At 51.5% G+C, this 20463-nt stretch overlaps 1 protein-coding gene across 1 annotated transcript in view; it reads right to left on the bottom strand.

The window, feature by feature from the left end:
- LOC147693183 (uncharacterized) overlaps nucleotides 1-20463 on the bottom strand; it is a 142507-nt gene that overhangs the window by 44900 nt on the left and 77144 nt on the right. The window contains exon 5 of the mRNA XM_086939425.1: nucleotides 1894-2004. Coding sequence (XP_086795551.1) covers nucleotides 1894-2004 — 111 coding nt within the window. The remainder of the gene's footprint in view (nucleotides 1-1893; nucleotides 2005-20463) is intronic.

Below are 20463 nucleotides of genomic sequence, written 5' to 3'. Positions count from 1 at the left end.
CACAAAACCCTGTCTGGGATGGTGCGAACACCGCCCCGGGCAGGAAACCCTTTGTCCGAGCTCTCCCCGCTGGAAGGACTCCCAGCAGCAGGAGGTCAGACTCGTGTCTGTGGTGGCAGCATCCATTTTGTGGAGCTGAGGCTTCAGTTAACTTTAACCGGGGTTCACAGTTACGTACACGTCGTGTCCCTCTAGAAGGGCGGAATGCTAACCTCGTCGCCAGCATTGGTGAGGGGTCAGCATCCCGATTCGTATGACACCTTACTCGACATGTCTTGATAACGCGATACCGAAGTTACCAATATGGTACGCGTTATCATGGAACAGCCATTGGGTCTTGGTTCCGCAAGCTGCAACCGGGCTCGGCTCGTGCCAGAGCCCAATTCACACGATTCCACGCACTCTGCCTTCAGGATTGTCAAGGCCTGCCATAGGAGTGGCTGATAGGAACTCGGGTGTCCATTTTAGGGTTAGATATAGGGATACTATACCTACAGCAACGGGCGAGTACGCCAGATTGCCCCAGCTGTCGCGCAGCCAGTTGTGTCAGATTTAGATGGCCATCCAGGGGTGGAATAATACATGCTTCAGCCCCTAGTAGGCCCTGGGTACACTGATGCCCTGAGTTACAGGGTCTGACAAGGTGGCCCAGTTCCAATTGGGTAATGCACCTAGGGTACACATCAATTTAGCGAGAGAACAGCTAGGCTGTGGGTCTGATTGGCAGGCCCACAGCCTGAGAAAGTCGTAAACCAGTGAAACAAAAGCAAAAAATCTGGGTGATCATAGGATTGCAGACCCTACTCTCCTACACCTGGGATGAGACACACCACTGCCAGCACAGCAGGAAACCAGCAGAATTACTGACAAACCTGGGATGAGTCACACTCCACTGCAAGCACAGCAGGAAACCAGCGGCATTACTGACAAACCTGGGATGAGTCACACACCACTGCAAGCACAGCAGGAAACCAGCGGCATTACTGACAAACCTGGGATCAGTCACACACCACTGCCAGCACAGCAGGAAACTAGCGGCATTACTGACAAACCTGTGATAAGTCACACACTGGCTGCCAGCACAGCAAGAAACCAGCAGCATTACTGACAAACCTGGGATGAGTCAAACACCACTGCAAGCACAGCAGGAAACCAGCAGCATTACAGACATACCTGGGATGAGTCACACACCACTGCAAGCACAGCAAGAAACCAGCGGCATTGCCGACAAACCTGGGATGCATCACACACCACTGCAAGCACAGCAGGAAACCAGCCGCATTACTGACAAACCTGGGATGAGTCACACACCACTGCAAGCACAGCAGGTGAGTCACACACCACTGCAAGCACAGCAGGAAGCCAGCGGCATTACTGACAAACCTGGGATGAGTCACACACCACTGCAAGCACAGCAAGAAACCAGCGGCATTGCCGACAAGCCTGGGATGAGTCACACACCACTGCAAGCACAGCAGGAAACCAGCGGCATTACTGACAAACCTGGGATGAGTCTCACAGCACTGCAAGCACAGCAGGGGAGTCACACACCACTGCAAGCACAGCAGGAAACCAGCGGCATTACTGACAAACCTGGGATGAGTCACACACCACTGCCAGCACAGCAGGAAAACAGCGGCATTACTGACAAACCTGGGATGAGTCACACACCACTGCCAGCACAGCAAGAAACCAGCGGCATTGCTGACAACCCTCGGATGAGTCACACACCACTGCAAGCACAGCAGGAAACCAGCGGCATTACTGACAAACATGGGATGAGTCACACACCACTGCAAGCACAGCAGGAAACCAGCGGCATTACTGACAAACCTGGGATGAGTCACACACCACTGCAAGCACAGCAGGAAACCAGCAGCATTACTGACAAACCTGGGATGAGGTGGGTGCTGTCTTTTCTGATTTCTGCACCAAAATGATCAATGAGCATGGAAACCTGTTCTTCTTTCCTCAAACCAGTATCCCCATTCAGAAGTGGAAATTCTGTGGAACAGATAAAAATAACTCTGTTTACAGAAACTAATTATACATTTTAAACAGTGGAAAGTATTCAACATATTCTTCAAAAAAGGTCAAAGGCTGTCAACAGGTTTAATGATGCTCAAACCTACTCCTCTACTTAGTTTCATCTTTGTAAGTGACATTTCGCCTTATTCCGATGACCTGAAAATGTCCAAAGGACAATCGGGAAACTTGAAAGATCCAGCCCTGATACATGTGAGCTGAAGGTCTTCTAAAGCTGCACACCGCGCACTTTGCCAACATGCATGTGAGCTGAAGGTCTTCTAAAGCTGCACACCGCGCACTTTGCCCTCATGCATGTAAGCTGAAGGTCTTCTAACGCTGCACACCGCGCACTTTGCCCTCATGCATGTGAGCTGAAGGTCTTCTAAAGCTGCACACCACACACTTTGCCCTGATGCATGTGAGCTGAAGGTCTTCTAAAGCTGCACACCACGCACTTTGCCAACATGCATGTGAGCTGAAGGTCTTCTAAAGCTGCACACCGCGCACTTTGCCCTCATGCATGTGAGCTGAAGGTCTTCTAACGCTGCACACCGCGCACTTTGCCCTGAAGCATGTGAGCTGAAGGTCTTCTAAAGCTGCACACCGCGCACTTTGCTCTCATGCATGTGAGCTGAAGGTCTTTGAAAGCTGCACACCACGCACTTTGCCCTCATGAATGTGCACCGAGGGTCTTCTAAAGCTGCACACCGCGCACTTTGCCCTGATGCATGTGAGCTGAAGGTCTTCTAAAGCTGCACACCACACACTTTGCCCTCATGCATGTGAGCTGAAGGTCTTCTAAAGCTGCACACCACGCACTTTGCCCTCATGAATGTGCACCAAGGGTCTTCTAAAGCTGCACACCGCGCACTTTGCCCTCATGCAAGTGAGCTGAAGGTCTTTTAAAGCTGCACACCACACACTTTGCCCTCATGCAAGTGAGCTGAAGGTGTTCTAAAGCAGCACACCACGCACTTTGCCCTCTTACATGTGAGCCTAAGGTCTTCTAAAGCTGCACACCACGCAATTTCCTCACGTGCATGTGAGCTGAAGGTCTTCTAAAGCTGCACACCGCGCACTTTGCCCTCATGCAAGTGAGCTGAAGGTCTTCTAAAGCTGCACACCACGCACTCTGCCCTCATGCATGTGAGCTGAAGGTCTTCTAAAGCTGCACACCGCGCACTTTGCCCTGATGCATGTGAGCTGAAGGTCTTCTAAAGCTGCACACCACGCACTTTGCTCACATGCATGTGAGCTGAAGCTCTTCTAAAGCTGCACACCACTCACTTTGCCCTCATGAATGTGCACCGAGGGTCTTCTAAAGCTGCACACCACGCACTTTGCCCTCATGCATGTGAGCTGAAGGTCTTCTAAAGCTGGACACCACACACTTTGCCCTCAAGCATGTGAGCTGAAGGTCTTCTAAAGCTGCACACCACGCACTTTGCCCTCATGCATGTGAGCTGAAGGTCTTCTAAAGCTGGACACCACACACTTTGCCCTCATGCATGTGAGCTGAAGGTCTTCTAAAGCTGGACACCACACACTTTGCCCTCATGCATGTGAGCTGAAGCTCTTCTAAAGCTGCACACCACTCACTTTGCCCTCATGAATGTGCACCGAGGGTCTTCTAAAGCTGCACACCACGCACTTTGCCCTCATGCATGTGAGCTGAAGGTCTTCTAAAGCTGGACACCACACACTTTGCCCTCATGCATGTGAGATGAAGGTCTTCTAAAGCTGCACACCACGCACTTTGCCCTCATGCAAGTGAGCTGAAGGTGTTCTAAAGCAGCACACCACGCACTTTGCCCTCTTACATGTGAGCCTAAGGTCTTCTAAAGCTGCACACCACGCACTTTCCTCACGTGCATGTGAGCTGAAGGTCTTCTAAAGCTGCACACCTCGCACTTTGCCCTCATGCAAGTGAGCTGAAGGTCTTCTAAAGCTGCACACCACGCACTCTGCCCTCATGCATGTGAGCTGAAGGTCTTCTAAAGCTGCACACCACACACTTTGCTCACATGCATGTGAGCTGAAGCTCTTCTAAAGCTGCACACCACTCACTTTGCCCTCATGAATGTGAACAGAGGGTCTTCTAAAGCTGCACACCACGCACTTTGCCCTCATGCATGTGAGCTGAAGGTCTTCTAAAGCTGGACACCACACACTTTGCCCTCATGCATGTGAGCTGAAGGTCTTCTAAAGCTGCACACCACGCACTTTGCCCTCATGCATGTGAGCTGAAGGTCTTCTAAAGCTGGACACCACACACTTTGCCCTCATGCATGTGAGCTGAAGGTCTTCTAAAGCTGCACACCACGCACTTTGCCCTCATGCATGTGAGCTGAAGCTCTTCTAAAGCTGCACACCACTCACTTTGCCCTCATGAATGTGCACCGAGGGTCTTCTAAAGCTGCACACCACGCACTTTGCCCTCATGCATGTGAGCTGAAGGTCTTCTAAAGCTGGACACCACACACTTTGCCCTCATGCATGTGAGCTGAAGGTCTTCTAAAGCTGCACACCACGCACTTTGCCCTCATGCATGTGAGCTGAAGGTCTTCCAAAGCTGCACACCGCGCACTTTGCCCTCATGCAAGTGAGCTGAAGGTCTTCTAAAGCTGCACACCGTGCACTTTGCTCTCATGCATGTGAACTGAAGGTCTTCTAAAGCTGCACACCACGCACTTTGCTCACATGCATGTGTGCTGAAGGTCTTCTAAAGCTGCACACTGCGCACTTTGCCCTCATGCAAGTGAGCTGAAGGTCTTCTAAAGCTGCACACCACGCACTTTGCCCTCATACATGTGAGCTGAAGGTCTTCTAAAGCTGCATACCACGCACTTTGCCCTCATGCATGTGAGCTGAAGCTCTTCTAAAGCTGCACACCACGCACTTTGCTCACATGCATGTGTGATGAAGGACTTCTAAAGCTGCACACTGCACACTTTGCCCTCATGCATGTGAGCTGAAGGTCTTCTAAAGCTGCACACCGCGCACTTTGCTCACATGCATGCCATCTAGCAGGCCAAAAGACAATGGAACACTGCAGTTGTCTGAGGGTGAAAATGAAGGCAAAATGCAATTCAAAGCATGCTCGTGGACAGCAGTGTGAGAGTGGTTGGTTGATGGCTGAAAGTATATTGTATTGTGTTGCTGTAGGGGTCTAAGGATGCAGGGTATATTTTCGTTGGTAAGAGTTAGGAAGTATTGTCAGAGCGACATCCTGAGGTAGGGTGTGATGCTTGGGCGCGGTGTGGGGGTTTGTAAGGTTAATGATAACTTTGGTGGATGAATGCGCTGTGAACGTGGATTGCTTTATCAATTGAGTGTGAGTCGATAGCGACTGGACTCTGCGCAAGCCGCCTCCAGTCCCTTCTCAGCAGGTTAAAGGCAAACCACTCTCTCACTCCTCAGCCTGGACCCTGTGCCCCAAGAATACCTTTCTATCACTAAGCAGCCTTCCTGCAAAAACGTTTGCAATAGTAACAGAACTGCAGCTGCAAATTCACATTAAGCAACACAACCTTTCAAGCCAACCACTGTGCTTCTGCCATCGTCGATAGGTTTCAGGACAGGTAGGTACCTCCTGGCGCTCCTTGACCTCTCCGCTGCCTTAAAGACCATCCGCCACCATAACTAAACCACAATCCTTCCAATAGTAGGCCTGATTCACTAAAGTAATCTGAGACAAAATCCTAACTTTACGACTTTTGGTATTCACAGTTGGCATTTAGGAGTCCTAAAGTTAGGATGTTGTCTCAGTTAATCTTAAATTTTGGTCTTAAGTTAAACTAAAGACAAATTTAAGATTAACTGAGTCAAAATCCTAACTTTAGTACTCCTAAATACCTTCTGTTAATACCGAAAGTCACAAAGTTAGGATTTTGTCTCAGATTACTTCTGTGAATCTGGCAACTTTATCTCAAGTTTGTCTCCAGAGCTGTACCTCAGTCCAGACAGAACCAAAAATGTAGAACCGCAGCCGGACTATCCCAGGCTGGTGACACTCCATTCAGGTGAATTCCCAAAATGAAGAAAAACATTTCCCTTGAAAATTTTGAAGTAACTGACAAAGGGAAAAAGAAGAAAAGGAAGGGCAACAAGAGGAAATGGCACAAACATAGGCAAGGAGAAAAGGATGAGGATTCATGATAGGAGAAGGGAAAGTTAAGTTATACACAGGAGTTCAGGTGCGACATGAAGGGAAATGTAGAGGTACCAGAGTATAGATGGGGAAGACGTACTTTGGCAGAGGTAAAGGTACTCGGGTATAACAGGGGTTACAGGTAATAGGGTTACGGCAGGGGTAGAGGTGCCAATGAATAGTAGAGGCTTGGGGTAAATGTAGAGCCAGAAGTACTAGTGTAGAGGTAGGATTAACAGTACACACAGTGGGTGCTGATTAGGGTGTAGGCAGCAGTTGGGGTACAATAGTATAGGGAGGCAGCAATGTACCTGGGTATAAGCAGGAAAAAAGGAACTGCAGTATTGGGAGTGGTATATGTAGCAAGGCATCGGAAGGTTTAGAAATGCTAAGTTACAGGTAGAGGTATGCGTGTGAATGTAGGGGTAGAGTATAGGAAGCAGCAGAAATAAAAAGGCATGGGGTGGAGACACATGAGTATATGTTGAGTAAAGGGACTGGGGACAAGGGAGGACGAGCAAAACACGTTTGTAGGAAAAGGCACAAGGGAATAGGAACGGATAAAGGTAGTAGGGTATAAGGAAAGAGGTAGAGAAAAAAAGAGTATTGGTAGGGGTATAGGTATAGGGAATAAGTAGAGGTACGAATCTATGACGTTACAATGCATGCCTTTACAACACAGTTTTTACATCGCAACATCCTTTACAATGCATTCTTTTACGTAGCATGCCATTACATCGCATTTTCAGACACTACCTTTACAAGGCATTCCATTACATCGCATTTTAACTTTACAATGCATACCATTACAATGCATACCATTACATTGCATTTAAGGTAAGTGTTGGATAGTATAAGGGTAATAATTACTATTCTAACTCCAGTGAGTGCAACAGTAGGGTAAGTGTTGGATAGTGTAAGGGTACTATGTGTTGTAATGTTATGCTTTGTTATGGTATGCGTTGTAGTGACATGCGTTGTAATGACATTCGTTGTAGTGAAATGCAACTTAATGGCTGCGTTGTAATGCCATGCGATGTAAAGGATGTTGCGATGCAATGACTGCATTGTAAAGCTTGTTTCTCTAGAGGTACATATGATTAGGTAGGAGTAAAGGTACCGTGGTGTAGGCAAAGAGAACATGTGTAGAGACATGGATACCGGGACTAGGGTGTAGGTGAGGATAAAGTAATAGGTTAAGAGGTACTGTTGATGATACGATGACGATATATCCCCTGTTTGTACACCGAGCCGCTATGTTGTCCTAACACTGTAGTTACACTGTGGTTACATGTTTGAAATTAATAAAATATGTGCAACAAAAAAAAAGTAAATCGGTTATAGATAAGAGTAGAGCTATTATGGTTTAGACACAAGCAGATGACGGGGTAAAGAATAAAAACTTAATTGAGTGAGAGGCCATGGGATATAGGAACAGGGATGCAAAGAGGAAGGAAGAAAGTGAAAGTAGATACGCAGCGAAGGAAGGAGAACTGACAGGGTGGGATTGAGAGAATACAGGCTTTCTTCGCTCTATAAAAATAAATGCAAGGAATCGGTATGATCCCGAGAAAATAATTCCAGAAATGCTTACAGCATGAATGTATTCAGCGTGATAGATATGACATCCTGGGAATGTCATTGGTTGAAACTTATTCAAGGAGTCCTGTGTGTGGAGAAAACATATCTAATGAAGATTTTGTTAAATGTATTTTTTATTCAAATCGCATACAACCATTCTCCTCAACTAACTTACAACATTGAGAACCCTGTCTCAATTCTAGTCAGCCTACTGTGCTACGACTCAACTCACAAAAAAGGAATTTATACTTTCTTTGCTCCCAAAAAAAGGAATGTATGCTTCTTTTACTCCTCAATGTTGGTAAACTACAAATGCAAATTGCGAATTGTTAGACGGAGACCCCGAGGGTCGGCTGAGTACAGGGGGAGAGGCCTCCTGCGAGGGCCCTCTCCGGTAATCGTACAGACAAGTAACTTCCCCCCCACAGATAGACACCACACAAGGATAAGTTCTGCACACTTTTATATATATCTTAGGCAAGGTGATGAGCGGTACAGTAGGACCAGGATACGAGGATCCCGTCAATTCTAGTCTCTTTGGGGAAAAGGGTAGCGGGACAGTCTGAATACCGGTCTGATACAGAAGCAGCAAAAGGTGGAGCTCACAATACTCGAGCTGGAGGGTTCGGAAGGAGGGGCCGCGGCAGCGCCAGCAGGCCTGGTAGATGGTTCACGATGAGGAGGGCCGCGGCAGCGCCAGCAGGCCTCGAAGATGGTTCACGATGAGGAGAGCCGCGGCAGCGCCAGCAGGCTTCGAAGATGGTTCACGACAAGGAGGGCCGCGGCAGCGCCAGCAGGCCTTGAAGATAGTTCACGACGAGGAGGGCCGCGGCAGCGCCAGCAGGCCTTGCAGATGTTTAACGACGAGGGTGAGCCGCGGCAGCGCCAGCAGGCCTTCAAAAGGTGGTTCACGAAGAGGGGCCGCGGCAGCGCCAGCAGGCCTTCAAAAGGTGGTTCACAAAGAGGGGCCGCGGCAGCGCCAGCAGGCCTCCAAGGATGAGTTCGTCTCGGTGTCTCTCGACTCCAGGATACAACTGTCTTCCTGCTCTGGAGCTGCCCCAGTTATAGGTCTATTTACAAAAGGGGGTGGTGATGAACAGAGTGTCTGAATTGAGCAGACCACTCTTACCCAGTCCAAAGATCAGGGCTTGATCCATCACCGTTATTTATCTCACTGCCCCATCCCAGCTCAGAACATGGCTATATGCAAATCAGTCTGTCCCTGGCCCAGTGCATCATGGGAACAGGGCAGACTAAACTACCAAGCCAATTCTTTACCAGAAAGGAGACAAGCTACCGGGGACCGGTTTCTGGCATTTCAGCCTCTTCGGCCCGGCTTGCTTGAATCCTGATGGAGCAGTGAGAAAGGGACTCATGTCTGAGTATACCCTGCCACACCTATAGTGGCCAAAATCGATTTACAAAAGGGGGTGGTGATGAACAGAGTGTCTGAATTGAGCAGACCACTCTTACCCAGTCCAAAGATCAGGGCTTGATCCATCACCGTTATTTATCTCACTGCCCCATCCCAGCTCAGAACATGGCTATATGCAAATCAGTCTGTCCCTGGCCCAGTGCATCATGGGAACAGGGCAGACTAAACTACCAAGCCAATTCTTTACCAGAAAGGAGACAAGCTACCGGGGACCGGTTTCTGGCATTTCAGCCTCTTCGGCCCGGCTTATAGGTCTGGCGCCCTTTGATGTCCAGACCCTCGCACTTGGAGGTCGGGAGGTCCAGGATGAGGGAGTCCAGACACCCAGCAGGGGGGTGGAGCCAGCGCCCGGGGAGGCTGGGGGCGATCGACACCTGGCGGAGGAGAGCCATCGACACTCCTTCTCCCATTGACCTGCCAAGTGGTCTCTTCACTCCCTGGGTGGATGGTGGTGCCTCGATGTCGGGGCCTGGCTGGGCCCGAGGCCGGGGTCGACCCAAGGCCACAAGGCCTGGTCGTGTAGTGTCCAAAATGGCGGCTGGGCCGGAGACCGGGGGTCTGGAAGGGACTCGGGCCAGCCGATGCGGTGGGGTTCAGGAGCCAGGGTTCCGTCGGGGAAGGGCCGGGGGTTGCCCCGGCGGGTTGCAGGGGTGGTTCTTGTCCAGGAAACAGGAGGAGCAGGGGTCCGTGACCCGACATGCGGGGATGGGACGGGCCGGCCACGAGGCCTGTCCAACATGCGTCCCCGACAGCTGAAGGCAGGGAGAGTCACCCATCCTCTTGGGTACTCTCCTCACCGAGGCGGAAGAAGCGGGACAGGCCATCTGCGTTGGCGTGGTCTTGGCCTGGGCGATGCTCCACAGTGAAATCCATCCCCTGCAGGGAGATGGACCAACGCAACAGCTTCGGGTTCTCTCCCCGCATCTGCATCAGCCACTGCAGGGGTCGGTGATCTGTTTGTACCCGGAAGTGGGTACCGAAGAGATAGGGCCGGAGCTTCTTGAGGGCCCACACTACGTCGAAGGCCTCCCGCTCGATGGTGCTCCAGCGCTGTTCTCGGGCCAGCAGGCGTCGGCTGATGAAGGCCACTGGCTGATCGACTCCCTCGGTATTGAGTTGTGAGAGGACGGCCCCAAGCCATGATCTGAGGCGTCCGTCTGTACAATAAATTCCCGGCTGTAGTCGGGGGCCTGGAGCACAGGGGCGGTGCACATGGCGGACTTCAAGTTCTCAAAGGCCGCCTGACATTCAGGAGTCCAGTTGACTTTCTTGGGGTTCTTTTTGGAAGTGAGTTCTGTGAGGGGCCCCACAATGCTGCCATAGTCTTTTACGAAGTGCCGGTAGTACCCGGTGAGCCCCAGGAAGGCTCGGACCTCTGTCTGGGTGACCGGGGGCTCCCAGGCCTGGATGGCGGCAATCTTGAGCTGGAGGGGGGCCACCAGGCCACTTCCCACCTGGTGTCCCAGGTAGGTCACGGACCCTTGGCCGATCTGGCACTTGCTGGCCTTGATGGTTAGCCCGGCCTGCCGGAGGGCGTTCAGGACCTCCCGGAGGTGGTGGAGATGTTCTGGCTAGTGGCGGCTGTACACAGCAATATCGTCCAGATAGGCGGCGCTGAACTCCTCGAGCCCCGCCAGCACCTTGTTCACGAGTCTCTGGAAGGTGGCGGGTACGTTTTTCATTCCGAATGGCATCACCTTGAAGTGGTAGTGGCCATCCGGGGTCGAGAAGGCGGATCGCTCCTGGGCACCTGGGGTGAGGCCGATCTGCCAATAGCCCGCTGTCAAATCGAAGATGCTCAGGTAGCGGGCGGCCCCCATGCGGTCAATCAGTTCATCTGCCCGTGGGATGGGATGAGCATCGGTCCTGGTGACGGCGTTCAGACCCCGATAGTCGACACAGAACCTGAGCTCGGGGGCGACGCCCGGGGCGGCGGCCTTGGGGACCAGCAGGACCGGGCTGGCCCAGGGGCTGCCGGACGGCTCGATCACTCCCAGAGCTAGCATCTTGGAGACTTCCGACTGGATGCAGGCGCGTACTCGATCAGGCACCCTGTACGCCCTGTGTCGGATAGGGGGGCTATCCCCGGTGTCAACGTCGTGGAGGCACCAGAGGGTGACCCCAGGGATGAGGGAGAATAGGTCGGCAAATTGTATTAGCAGTTCTTGGCAGTCTTGGCGTTGTGCTGGGGACAGGGCATCGGAGAGGTGGACTCCCTCCACGGAGCCGTCTTTCTCAAGCGTTTTCAGGAGATCGGGGAGGGGCTCGGAGTCTTCTTCAGCCCCACTGTCGGTAGCCTTCAGGAGGCTAAGTTCAGAGCGCACAAAGTGGGGCTTGAGTCTGTTGGCATGGAGGACACGTAGGGGGTTTCGGGGTGACTCCATGTCTACCAGGTAGGTGACGAGGCCCTTGCGCTCCACCACTTTGAAGGGTCCCGTCCATTTGTCCTGGAGGGCGCAAGGTTCAACCGGGGACATCACCCAGACCTGTTGTCCCGGCTCGAACTCGATGGAAGAGGCATTTTGATCGTACCAGCGCTTCATGTCTTCTTGGCTGGCTTTGAGGTTGGCCTTGGCAAGTTCCCTGAACCGCTGGGTCTGGTTACGGAGGGTCAGGAGGTACTTGTATACATCAGGGGGAGTCTTCGGAGGGGCCACCTCCCACCCTTCTTTGACCAGGCTGAGGGGGCCCCGGACGGGGTGTCCATACAAGAGTTCGAACGGACTGAAGCCCAGGGATTTCTGGGAGACCCCCCTGTAAGCGAACAGGAGGCACGGGAGCAGCACGTCCCATTGGCGACGTAGGGGTTCTTCCAGGCCCATGATCATCCCCTTGAGGGTGCGGTTAAATCGTTCCACTAGTCCGTTCCCTTGCGGGTGATAGGGGGTCGTGAATTTGTAGGTGACCCCGCACTGTTGCCATAGGGACTTCATATACCTGGAGATAAAGTTCGTGCCCATGTCACTGACGACTTCTCGGGGGAAACCCACCCGCGAGAAGATCCCCATCAAGGCTCGGCCCACCACGGGCGCCGTCATGGTCCGGAGCGGTATGGCCTCGGGATAGCGGGTGGCATGGTCCACCAGGACAAGGATAAACCGGTGTCCCTATGCTGTCCGGGGCTCCAGAGGCCCCACAATGTCTATTCCCACCCGCTCAAAGGGAGTGGTGACGATGGGAAAGGGTTGCAGTTGGACTTTCAGTTTTCGGCCGCTTTTCCCGCTGGCCTGGCAGGTGGGGCAGGCCCGGCAATGGTTCGCTACATCGTTCTGCATCTTCGGCCAATAGAAGTGGGTCACCAGGCGGCTGTACGTCTTGTCCTGCCCCAGGTGCCCGGCAAGAGGCACATCGTGGGCCAAGTTCAATAGGAAGTCTCTGAATCGGAGGGGGACCACCAGCACCCGGCTGGCTCCCAGCTCGGCAATCTTTTGCTCACTGTAGAGCAGCTCGTTGTCCCAGTAGATCCAGTGGGCCCCCGAGGCATCCCCTGCGCTCTGGGCTATGGCTTGTTGTCGGAGTCCCTCGAGGGAGGGACACGCTCTTTGTTCCTGGCAGGACTGTTCCTGAGTGGGGCTACCTTCTTGGCGCCACTGGGCCAGCTCCGGGAGATCTTGGAGTTGATCCGGTTCTTCGTTGCCGGACCCCGGAGGACCAGGCTCAGGGGTGGCTTCTTCTGTGACGATCGGCGGAGGAGGTTCGGGCCACTCCTGTTCCTCTGGGCTGGAGATGGCGCGGGCGGCCATGGATCGGGTCGTTACACAGACCCATTCGGGGAGACCAAGCATCCCCAGGTGCTCCCTCCGCTCAACGGCTGCCCAGGGGGAGCGCTCGAGGTCGTTCCCCAGAAGGCACTCCACCGGGGCATCGTCGCGGACAGTTAATTTTAGCATGCCGGACACCCCTCCCCACTCGAAGGGGACGCGGGCCATCTGGCACAGGCTTTCGGAGTTGTCTGCCGACCGCACTGGGCAAAGTACATTGGGTAGGATCTGGTCAGGGGCCACCAGATGGCAGCGGACTGCGGTCACACTGGCCCCTGTGTCACGGAGGGCTTCCGCCCGGCGTCCATTGATGGTGACCCACTGGCCGTATTTCTGCGTGTTGGCGGGGATGGGCGCCCGCGGGACCATGTCCATCTCCCCTAGACAGACCAGGGACATGGCGGCTGGTTCCCACTCGGGCTGGTACTGCTCGTACTCTTCGGCGTATTCTTGGCCCAGCTCTTCTCCCAGGGCGGCGGCGGTGATCTGGCGGTTCATGGGGCTCTGATTTTTCGGGCAGTTCGGATCATTGGCGTAGTGGCCGGGTCGCTGGCATTTGTGGCAGGTAACGTTGGAGCGGAACCCTGGTCGCGTTGGAGGGCTTCCTCATCCGGCCGGGGGCGGGGGGTGTTCGTGGAGGGCACCGTGACGGTGTCCCGGCCCCGACCCTGGCCTCCTCCTCCCCCCCGTGGGCGGTGGGGCCCTTGGGAGGCTCTGTTCTGTTCGCTGGGCCAGCTCCGAGGGACTCGGGTGCTCTCCCATCGGTCTGCTTCGATGGCGAGTTTCCGAGGTTCGGTCAGCTTACTATCAAGGAGGTGCTGTCTTAGTTCGACGAAGCAATTATTGGAGAGGTGCTCCCATACCATGAGGTCGAATAATTGCTCGTAGGTGGTGACCTGGCTGCCCTTGATCCACCCCTCGAAGGCTCGGCTAAAAAAGTTCACATACTCCACCCAGGTTGTACCAGGGATTCGTTTGCAGTCTCGAAATCTCTGCCGGTACATTTCGGGCGTGAGCCCATAGCGAGTGAGGAGGGCGGCCTTCATGTGGTCGTAGGATGTCATCTGGTGGTCGGGGAGTTGCAGCAGGGCGTCTCTTCCTTCGTTGACGAATTTTCCCCATAACCCGGCTCCCCAGTCGCTCCGCGGGATTCGGTGGGAGGTCATTGCTACCTCGTAGGCTTTAAACCATTGCTGGATATCATCGTTCCGATAGTATTCCCTAACGACGTCCTTGGGGATGTGGACCTTAGGGTCCGTAGGGGCAGTGGGGCTCTGGTGCCCGGAGACGCCGAGGTCTTTGTTCTGCCGTCGAATTTCTAGCTCCTTCAAGTTGCGCTCATGCTCGTAAGCTAGTCTTTTTTCTTCCAGCTCCCTCTGGCTCTTTTTCTCTTCTCGTTCTTCCCTGAGCCGCAAGTGTTCGAGGGTTATTTTTTGTTCTGCCAATTTGAGTTCTCCATCTAAGCGGAGTCGAGCCAGCTCCAATTCGTGGAGCCGGCTTTTCTCCCGTTCTCGGGCCTCTTCGGACGAGAGGCCCGATCTTCTTTCGTCCACAGGGGTGGTACTGGTTTCGGTGGTCTCAAGGCTTTGATTTTGGGGTGGGGATGTTTCCGTCTCCACCCAAGATTCTAAGGCGTGCTTGAGGTCATCTTTCGTGCTCAGTCCCGTGGTAGCAATGCCCAGTTCTATGCAGAATTGCTTTAGTTCTTTGTGGCTGTACTCTTCCAGCTTTTCCATCAGAAATTTTTCTGTTGTTCCACTCTCCTTTGTCGTCATGGTGGCTGTGTGTCGTGGGGTGAGTTACTCTCTGTACGATTATGCGTCGGCTCGGATCGCGCCGCTGGCCACCAATGTTAGACGGAGACCCGGAGGGTCGGCCGAGTACAGGGGGAGAGGCCTCCGTCGAGGGCCCTCTCCGGTAATCGTACAGACAAGTAACTTCCCCCCCACAGATAGACACCACACAAGGATAAGTTCTGCACACTTTTATATATATCTTAGGCAAGGTGATGAGCGGTACAGTAGGACCAGGATACGAGGATCCCGTCAATTCTAGTCTCTTTGGGGAAAAGGGTAGCGGGACAGTCTGAATACCGGTCTGATACAGAAGCAGCAAAAGGTGGAGCTCACAATCCTCGAGCTGGAGGGTTCGCAAGGAGGGGCCGCGGCAGCGCCAGCAGGCCTGGTAGATGGTTCATGATGAGGAGGGCCGCGGCAGCGCCAGCAGGCTTCGAAGATGGTTCACGATGAGGAGAGCCACGGCAGCGCCAGCAGGCTTCGAAGATGGTTCACGACGAGGAGGGCCGCGGCAGCGCCAGCAGGCCTTGAAGATAGTTCACGACGAGGAGGGCCGCGGCAGCGCCAGCAGGCCTTGCAGATGTTTTACGACGAGGGTGAGCCGCGGCAGCGCCAGCAGGCCTTCAAAAGGTGGTTCACGAAGAGGGGCCGCGGCAGCGCCAGCAGGCCTTCAAAAGGTGGTTCACGAAGAGGGGCCGCGGCAGCGCCAGCAGGCCTCCAAGGATGAGTTCGTCTCGGTGTCTCTCGACTCCAGGATACAACTGTCTTCCTGCTCTGGAGCTGCCCCAGTTATAGGTCTGGCGCCCTTTGATGTCCGGACCCTCGCACTTGGAGGTCGGGAGGTCCGGGATGAGGGAGTCCAGACACCCAGCAGGGGGGTGGAGCCAGCGCCCGGGGAGGCTGGGGGCGATCGACACCTGGCGGAGGGGAGCAATCGACACTCCTTCTCCCATTTACCTGCCAAGTGGTCTCTTCACCCCCTGGGTGGATGGTGGTGCCTCAATGTCGGGGCCTGGCTGGGCCCGAGGCCGGGGTCGACCCAAGGGCACGAGGCCTGGTCGTGTAGTGTCCAAAATGGCGGCTGGGCCGGAGACCGGGGGTCTGGAAGGGACTCGGGCCAGCCGATGCGGTGGGGTTCAGGAGCCAGGGTTCCGTCGGGGAAGGGCCGGGGGTTGCCCCGGCGGGTTGCAGGGGTGGTTCTTGTCCGGGGAACAGGAGGAGCAGGGGTCCGTGACCCGACATGCGGGGAGGGGACGGGCCGGCCACGAGGCCTGTCCAACACGAATCAACTCAACAAAATGTAGCCAGAAGGATTCATTCCCTCTTCCAATGTTCAGTTACTTACAGTAATCTTCATTACCTCGAAACTAGACTTTCTTTTCGGAGTCCTTATATTTAACTGTCATCCCCACTCTTCGGCAGAACTCTTCCATATACTCCTTTTATATTTCTATTGCAAAACCGCAACCTCCTCCAGGCTAATACCATCCTCCTGACCACATACTTCATGTTATTTAAAAGTTTATGGGAGATACCAGCTGTGGAGGGTGGGTAATAAGGAATGGGTCCAGATTCGAGGTGATAACCACCCACATCCATCTGATCAAAAATCATAGTTAACAGAAAAGTGCATTTCCTTTCTTAAACTTACCCACCCTTTGTCTTGAAGTTATTGCTACCAAGAACAACACCTTAGGAGAGAAAAAACCAAAAAGGCATATAATCTAATGGTTCAAAAGGCTCCCTTTGAGCAACCCTTACAACCAAAGGCAGATGGCATAGAGGAACCCTTTCCTGGACCAAGAAACTCAGCAACAATTTACCCGTTAAAGAAACATGGGAGCATATTTATCATGCAGTTGTCAGTAGCGTAGCGAGGGGGGGGTCGGTGTGCCCTGGGTGGCACATGTTTTTGGGTCGGCGGCCGTCCCCACCTTGCTCTCACCTGCGGCCGTCACGTGGCACCCGTCACAAGAATCGCCAGAACCCCACCCTTACATGCGGCCCGGTGCTGCCACAGGTAGCACTAGTTCTTGCAAAGCTACTGCCAGTTGCAATGCCTTTACGTCACACAATGGGGCACAGCAGCAATGTAACTTTATCAAGCCACGCAAGGCTGCTTTGCATGACTCGATAACTCTAGAGTAATGCAGCGCAGAGGAAATCGCTACATTGCGTTACTTTGCCCCAGAGAGGCATTCATGCATTTTGGTGCAATTCCAGATTTATCATTACAGGTCCACCTGGGAATGGATCAAAATGCTAGGCTTCCCCAGGTGAGCAGTAAAATGAGGAGGAATATTTTTATTTCTCCTAGTTTTTTCCTCTATGTGCACTGCTTCCCTCAAAACTCATCTATCAAAACCTCTAGTATCTTAAAGGGATCACAGACATCTAGTTTCAAGCCTTTTTCCGAGCACTAGGCATTAAAATGTGTTAAATGTGAAAATTTCAGTGAAGAAAAACATCTATTAGGGGTGGCTCCTCCATTTGAGTGGAGGAGCCTCGCCCCACAAAGAAAAGCCCCAAGCCAGAGCTGAAAAATAAAATGGTAAAAACGTTTATTTAATACCATTTTATTTTTCGGCTGCCAACACGTCCCGAACTGAGCATCAGGATGGGCGGGCCATTGCTGCTGAGTGGCAGCAGGGAACTGTGTGCTCAAGTTCAAAATGCGCATGTCTCTTTGGCTGGCCATCTTGCGACGGCCAGCCAGACATGCGCATTTTAAACCTCTCTAACCCAGCTGTCTTAAGACAGCTGGGATAGAGTAAGCAAAAGCCACCAGTGCTCTTGTGAGTGCTAAAAGAGGCTGATCCCACCAATCCTAGTGCTGTTCTCATGATGAGAGCAGCGCCAGTATTGGCTTGAGAGTTTGGAGCCTGACTGACCATCGAGGAAGACATTGCGCTCGCAGGAAAGTGTCATTAATTAAAAAAAATCATGTCCCACACGCCTCACCACCCTCTGTACATGTCAGCTGCCACTATCATCTATCCATTTGTAACTCCTTGGATATGTCCTCTGAACAACTTAGGTGTTGCAGATTGTCCTGTTCAAGCTCCAAACCCCCATCCTTAACCTCTGAAGAGTTCCCAGCACTAGACGAGAGAAAAGCAGCTGTGACAGTTTCAATCGAAGTTTTGTGCCATCTAGCACATCTTTCCTTTCTATTGTTATTCACAATTCTACTGCCGTAATATTGGTTATGTATTCATTCTCTTTTGGAATCTATTTGTACTTTGATTTGAATCTTACGTCAGTTGCTGGGATCCTCAAGGCCATGATGTATCATAGAAGTTCTGCCAGCTGTATTTCAATAAACCCTTCATGTCAATTTCATTTACGGGAGTTCATTTGGACACTACAAAATTGGCAACAAGAATGATTAGACGTGGACATTAGCACACAGTAACTCTGGTTAACTCTGGCTCTGAAGTGGATTGGAAAAAAATATTTAAAGGGGTTTTTCAACACAAGGGAGCAAAATCAAAAATTTTGTACAAGAAAATCAAGGTTAAAGAGGGTGTTACCCCATAGTGTGAGCTTTCTACAATTGTAACAAAAATCCAAGACAATTGAATTATTGAACCTGATAACGTCACTTTGTGGCTTTCTCCAGCTGTGCTGGCTAAAACAAATCTGGAAAGTTACAATTATGCATTGATTTAAGATCTGTCAACAATGCCATCTGGGTAGAGAATTTTGCATTGCCGCGCATTGATGACCTCATCAAAATGTAAGTAAAAACCAAAGGTTTCAGGAATGTTATAGTTATGCTGACATGTCACCCGGGACGCCCCTTGGCTGGGGCAGCTGTGCGCTATATAAGCCCATTTAACATTAACATTAACATTAACAAAACCAGAGAAATTCAGCCGTTATAGTTACCTGAGTTAACTATAACTTGCGCCTCCACAATTCACTGCTTATGACCTCACATATTACATCACTCATGACATGGTCAGTGACATCACTGATCACATCTCAAATTACATCACTGATGACATCATTCGGTGACTATGAGTGTTTCTTAAACGTTTATGAGTGTTAAATATACATACTAAGGTGTTTCGCTGAATCAGTTGGTGTATGAGTGGCTGAGTGGATGATTAATTGGATGTATGAGTAACTGTATAAGTGAATAATTAAGCATCTCAGTGAATGTATGGGTGAGTGACTTGTGCGAATGTCTGTATCTGTCAGTTGGTGTCTAAGTGGCTGCATTGGTGGATATGTGAGTTCTGTATGGGTGAGTGATTGGTTGTCTGAGTACCTCTATGGGTGTTTGTGTGGGTGGGTGATAAGCAAGTAGATGAGTCAGTGGCTGTATGGGCTAGTGAGTGCATGTGTGTGAGGCTGTATGGGTGAGTGAGTGTGTATATGGATTTGTCGGTGAGTGAATGGATGTGTCAGTGATAAATGGGTAAGTGCACATGTGAAAGGCAGTATAGGCGAATGTTGGAGTATAAGAGACTGTATGTGTGACTGAGTGATTGTGAGAGTGGCCGTATAGGTGAGAGTGTGCTTGTGTCAGTAACTGTATAGGTAAGCAGGGCCGGACTGGGAACAGAAACCGGCCCTGGCAAACTGCTCAGCAGGCCCCCCTCCCCTGGGTTGAGGGGGAGTGCAGTCGAGCAATTTGCGAGGACCGGTTTCGGCTGATTTTGTGACAGGGGGCAAATATTGCTGACTCCCGGTAACAAAAACGCCCCCCCAGCAGCCCAAAACCGACCCCCACCCGAGCGGCCTACCGGTGCCCGCTATGGCCAGTCCGGCCCTGTAGGTAAGTGAGTATGTGTTAGTATCTGTAAGAATAAATGAGTGTGTGTGTGTATGTGTATATGTGTATAAATGTATAGGTTACTAAATGGCTGTGTGATGACTCTATAGGTGACTTAGTAGGTGTGTGAGTAGCTCTATGAGTGACTGACTGTGTGTGTGTGGGTGGCTGTTTGAGTTACTGTATAAGTGAATAATTAAGCATTTCACTGGCTATTTCCTAAATAAAGTTAAAGGCAGTGTTTTGCATCACTGGTTTTATTTTACTACTTTTTACACTTTCAACTAAAAGTTAAGTGCCATGATACCTGTTGCAGAATGCTGACATTCAGAAATTCAAATCAATAAAAATATTAAATTTTTAAAAAATGACATCCTCACCCAACTTTACATAACCGAGGGCCAGATGTAGGTAGGCTTTTAACGGTCGGTAAAAGAATAAAGAATTCCTATGTAAATGCATAAATGGGCATTTACACCTGTGCCATGTGACAGACATACATGCCCTTAGGGCATGTATGTATGCCACATGTGCACACCAACACTGATCAGGGGGGCAACAGGGTGTCAAAGTGACACCCTGCCACCCTTGACTAATTCACATTTTTACCGAATCGGTAATTACCGATTCGGTAATTGACATTCATTCCTATGGGCCTCCAGGGCCACAGGAATCAATGGCAAATACCGAATCGGTAAATACCGATTCAGTATTTGTTACTGGATTTTTATCTATATTGCTATTACCGATTCGTAAATACCAAATCGGTAAAATTCGGTATTTCCGAATCGGTAATTGTAAATTACCTTACATCTAGCCCCTAGTCTTCTAAAGACCACATCTCAAAAGTCATCAACAAGCAAAAATATGGCTCAAAACGACTTGTACCCTATTTTGAAAAAACCCTTAACAAAACGTTTAACTACCCT

This window comes from Lissotriton vulgaris, chromosome 9 (genome assembly GCF_964263255.1).
Source record: "Lissotriton vulgaris chromosome 9, aLisVul1.2, whole genome shotgun sequence".
Taxonomy (NCBI): domain Eukaryota; kingdom Metazoa; phylum Chordata; class Amphibia; order Caudata; family Salamandridae; genus Lissotriton; species Lissotriton vulgaris.
This window is presented reverse-complemented; position numbering and strand designations above follow the sequence as displayed.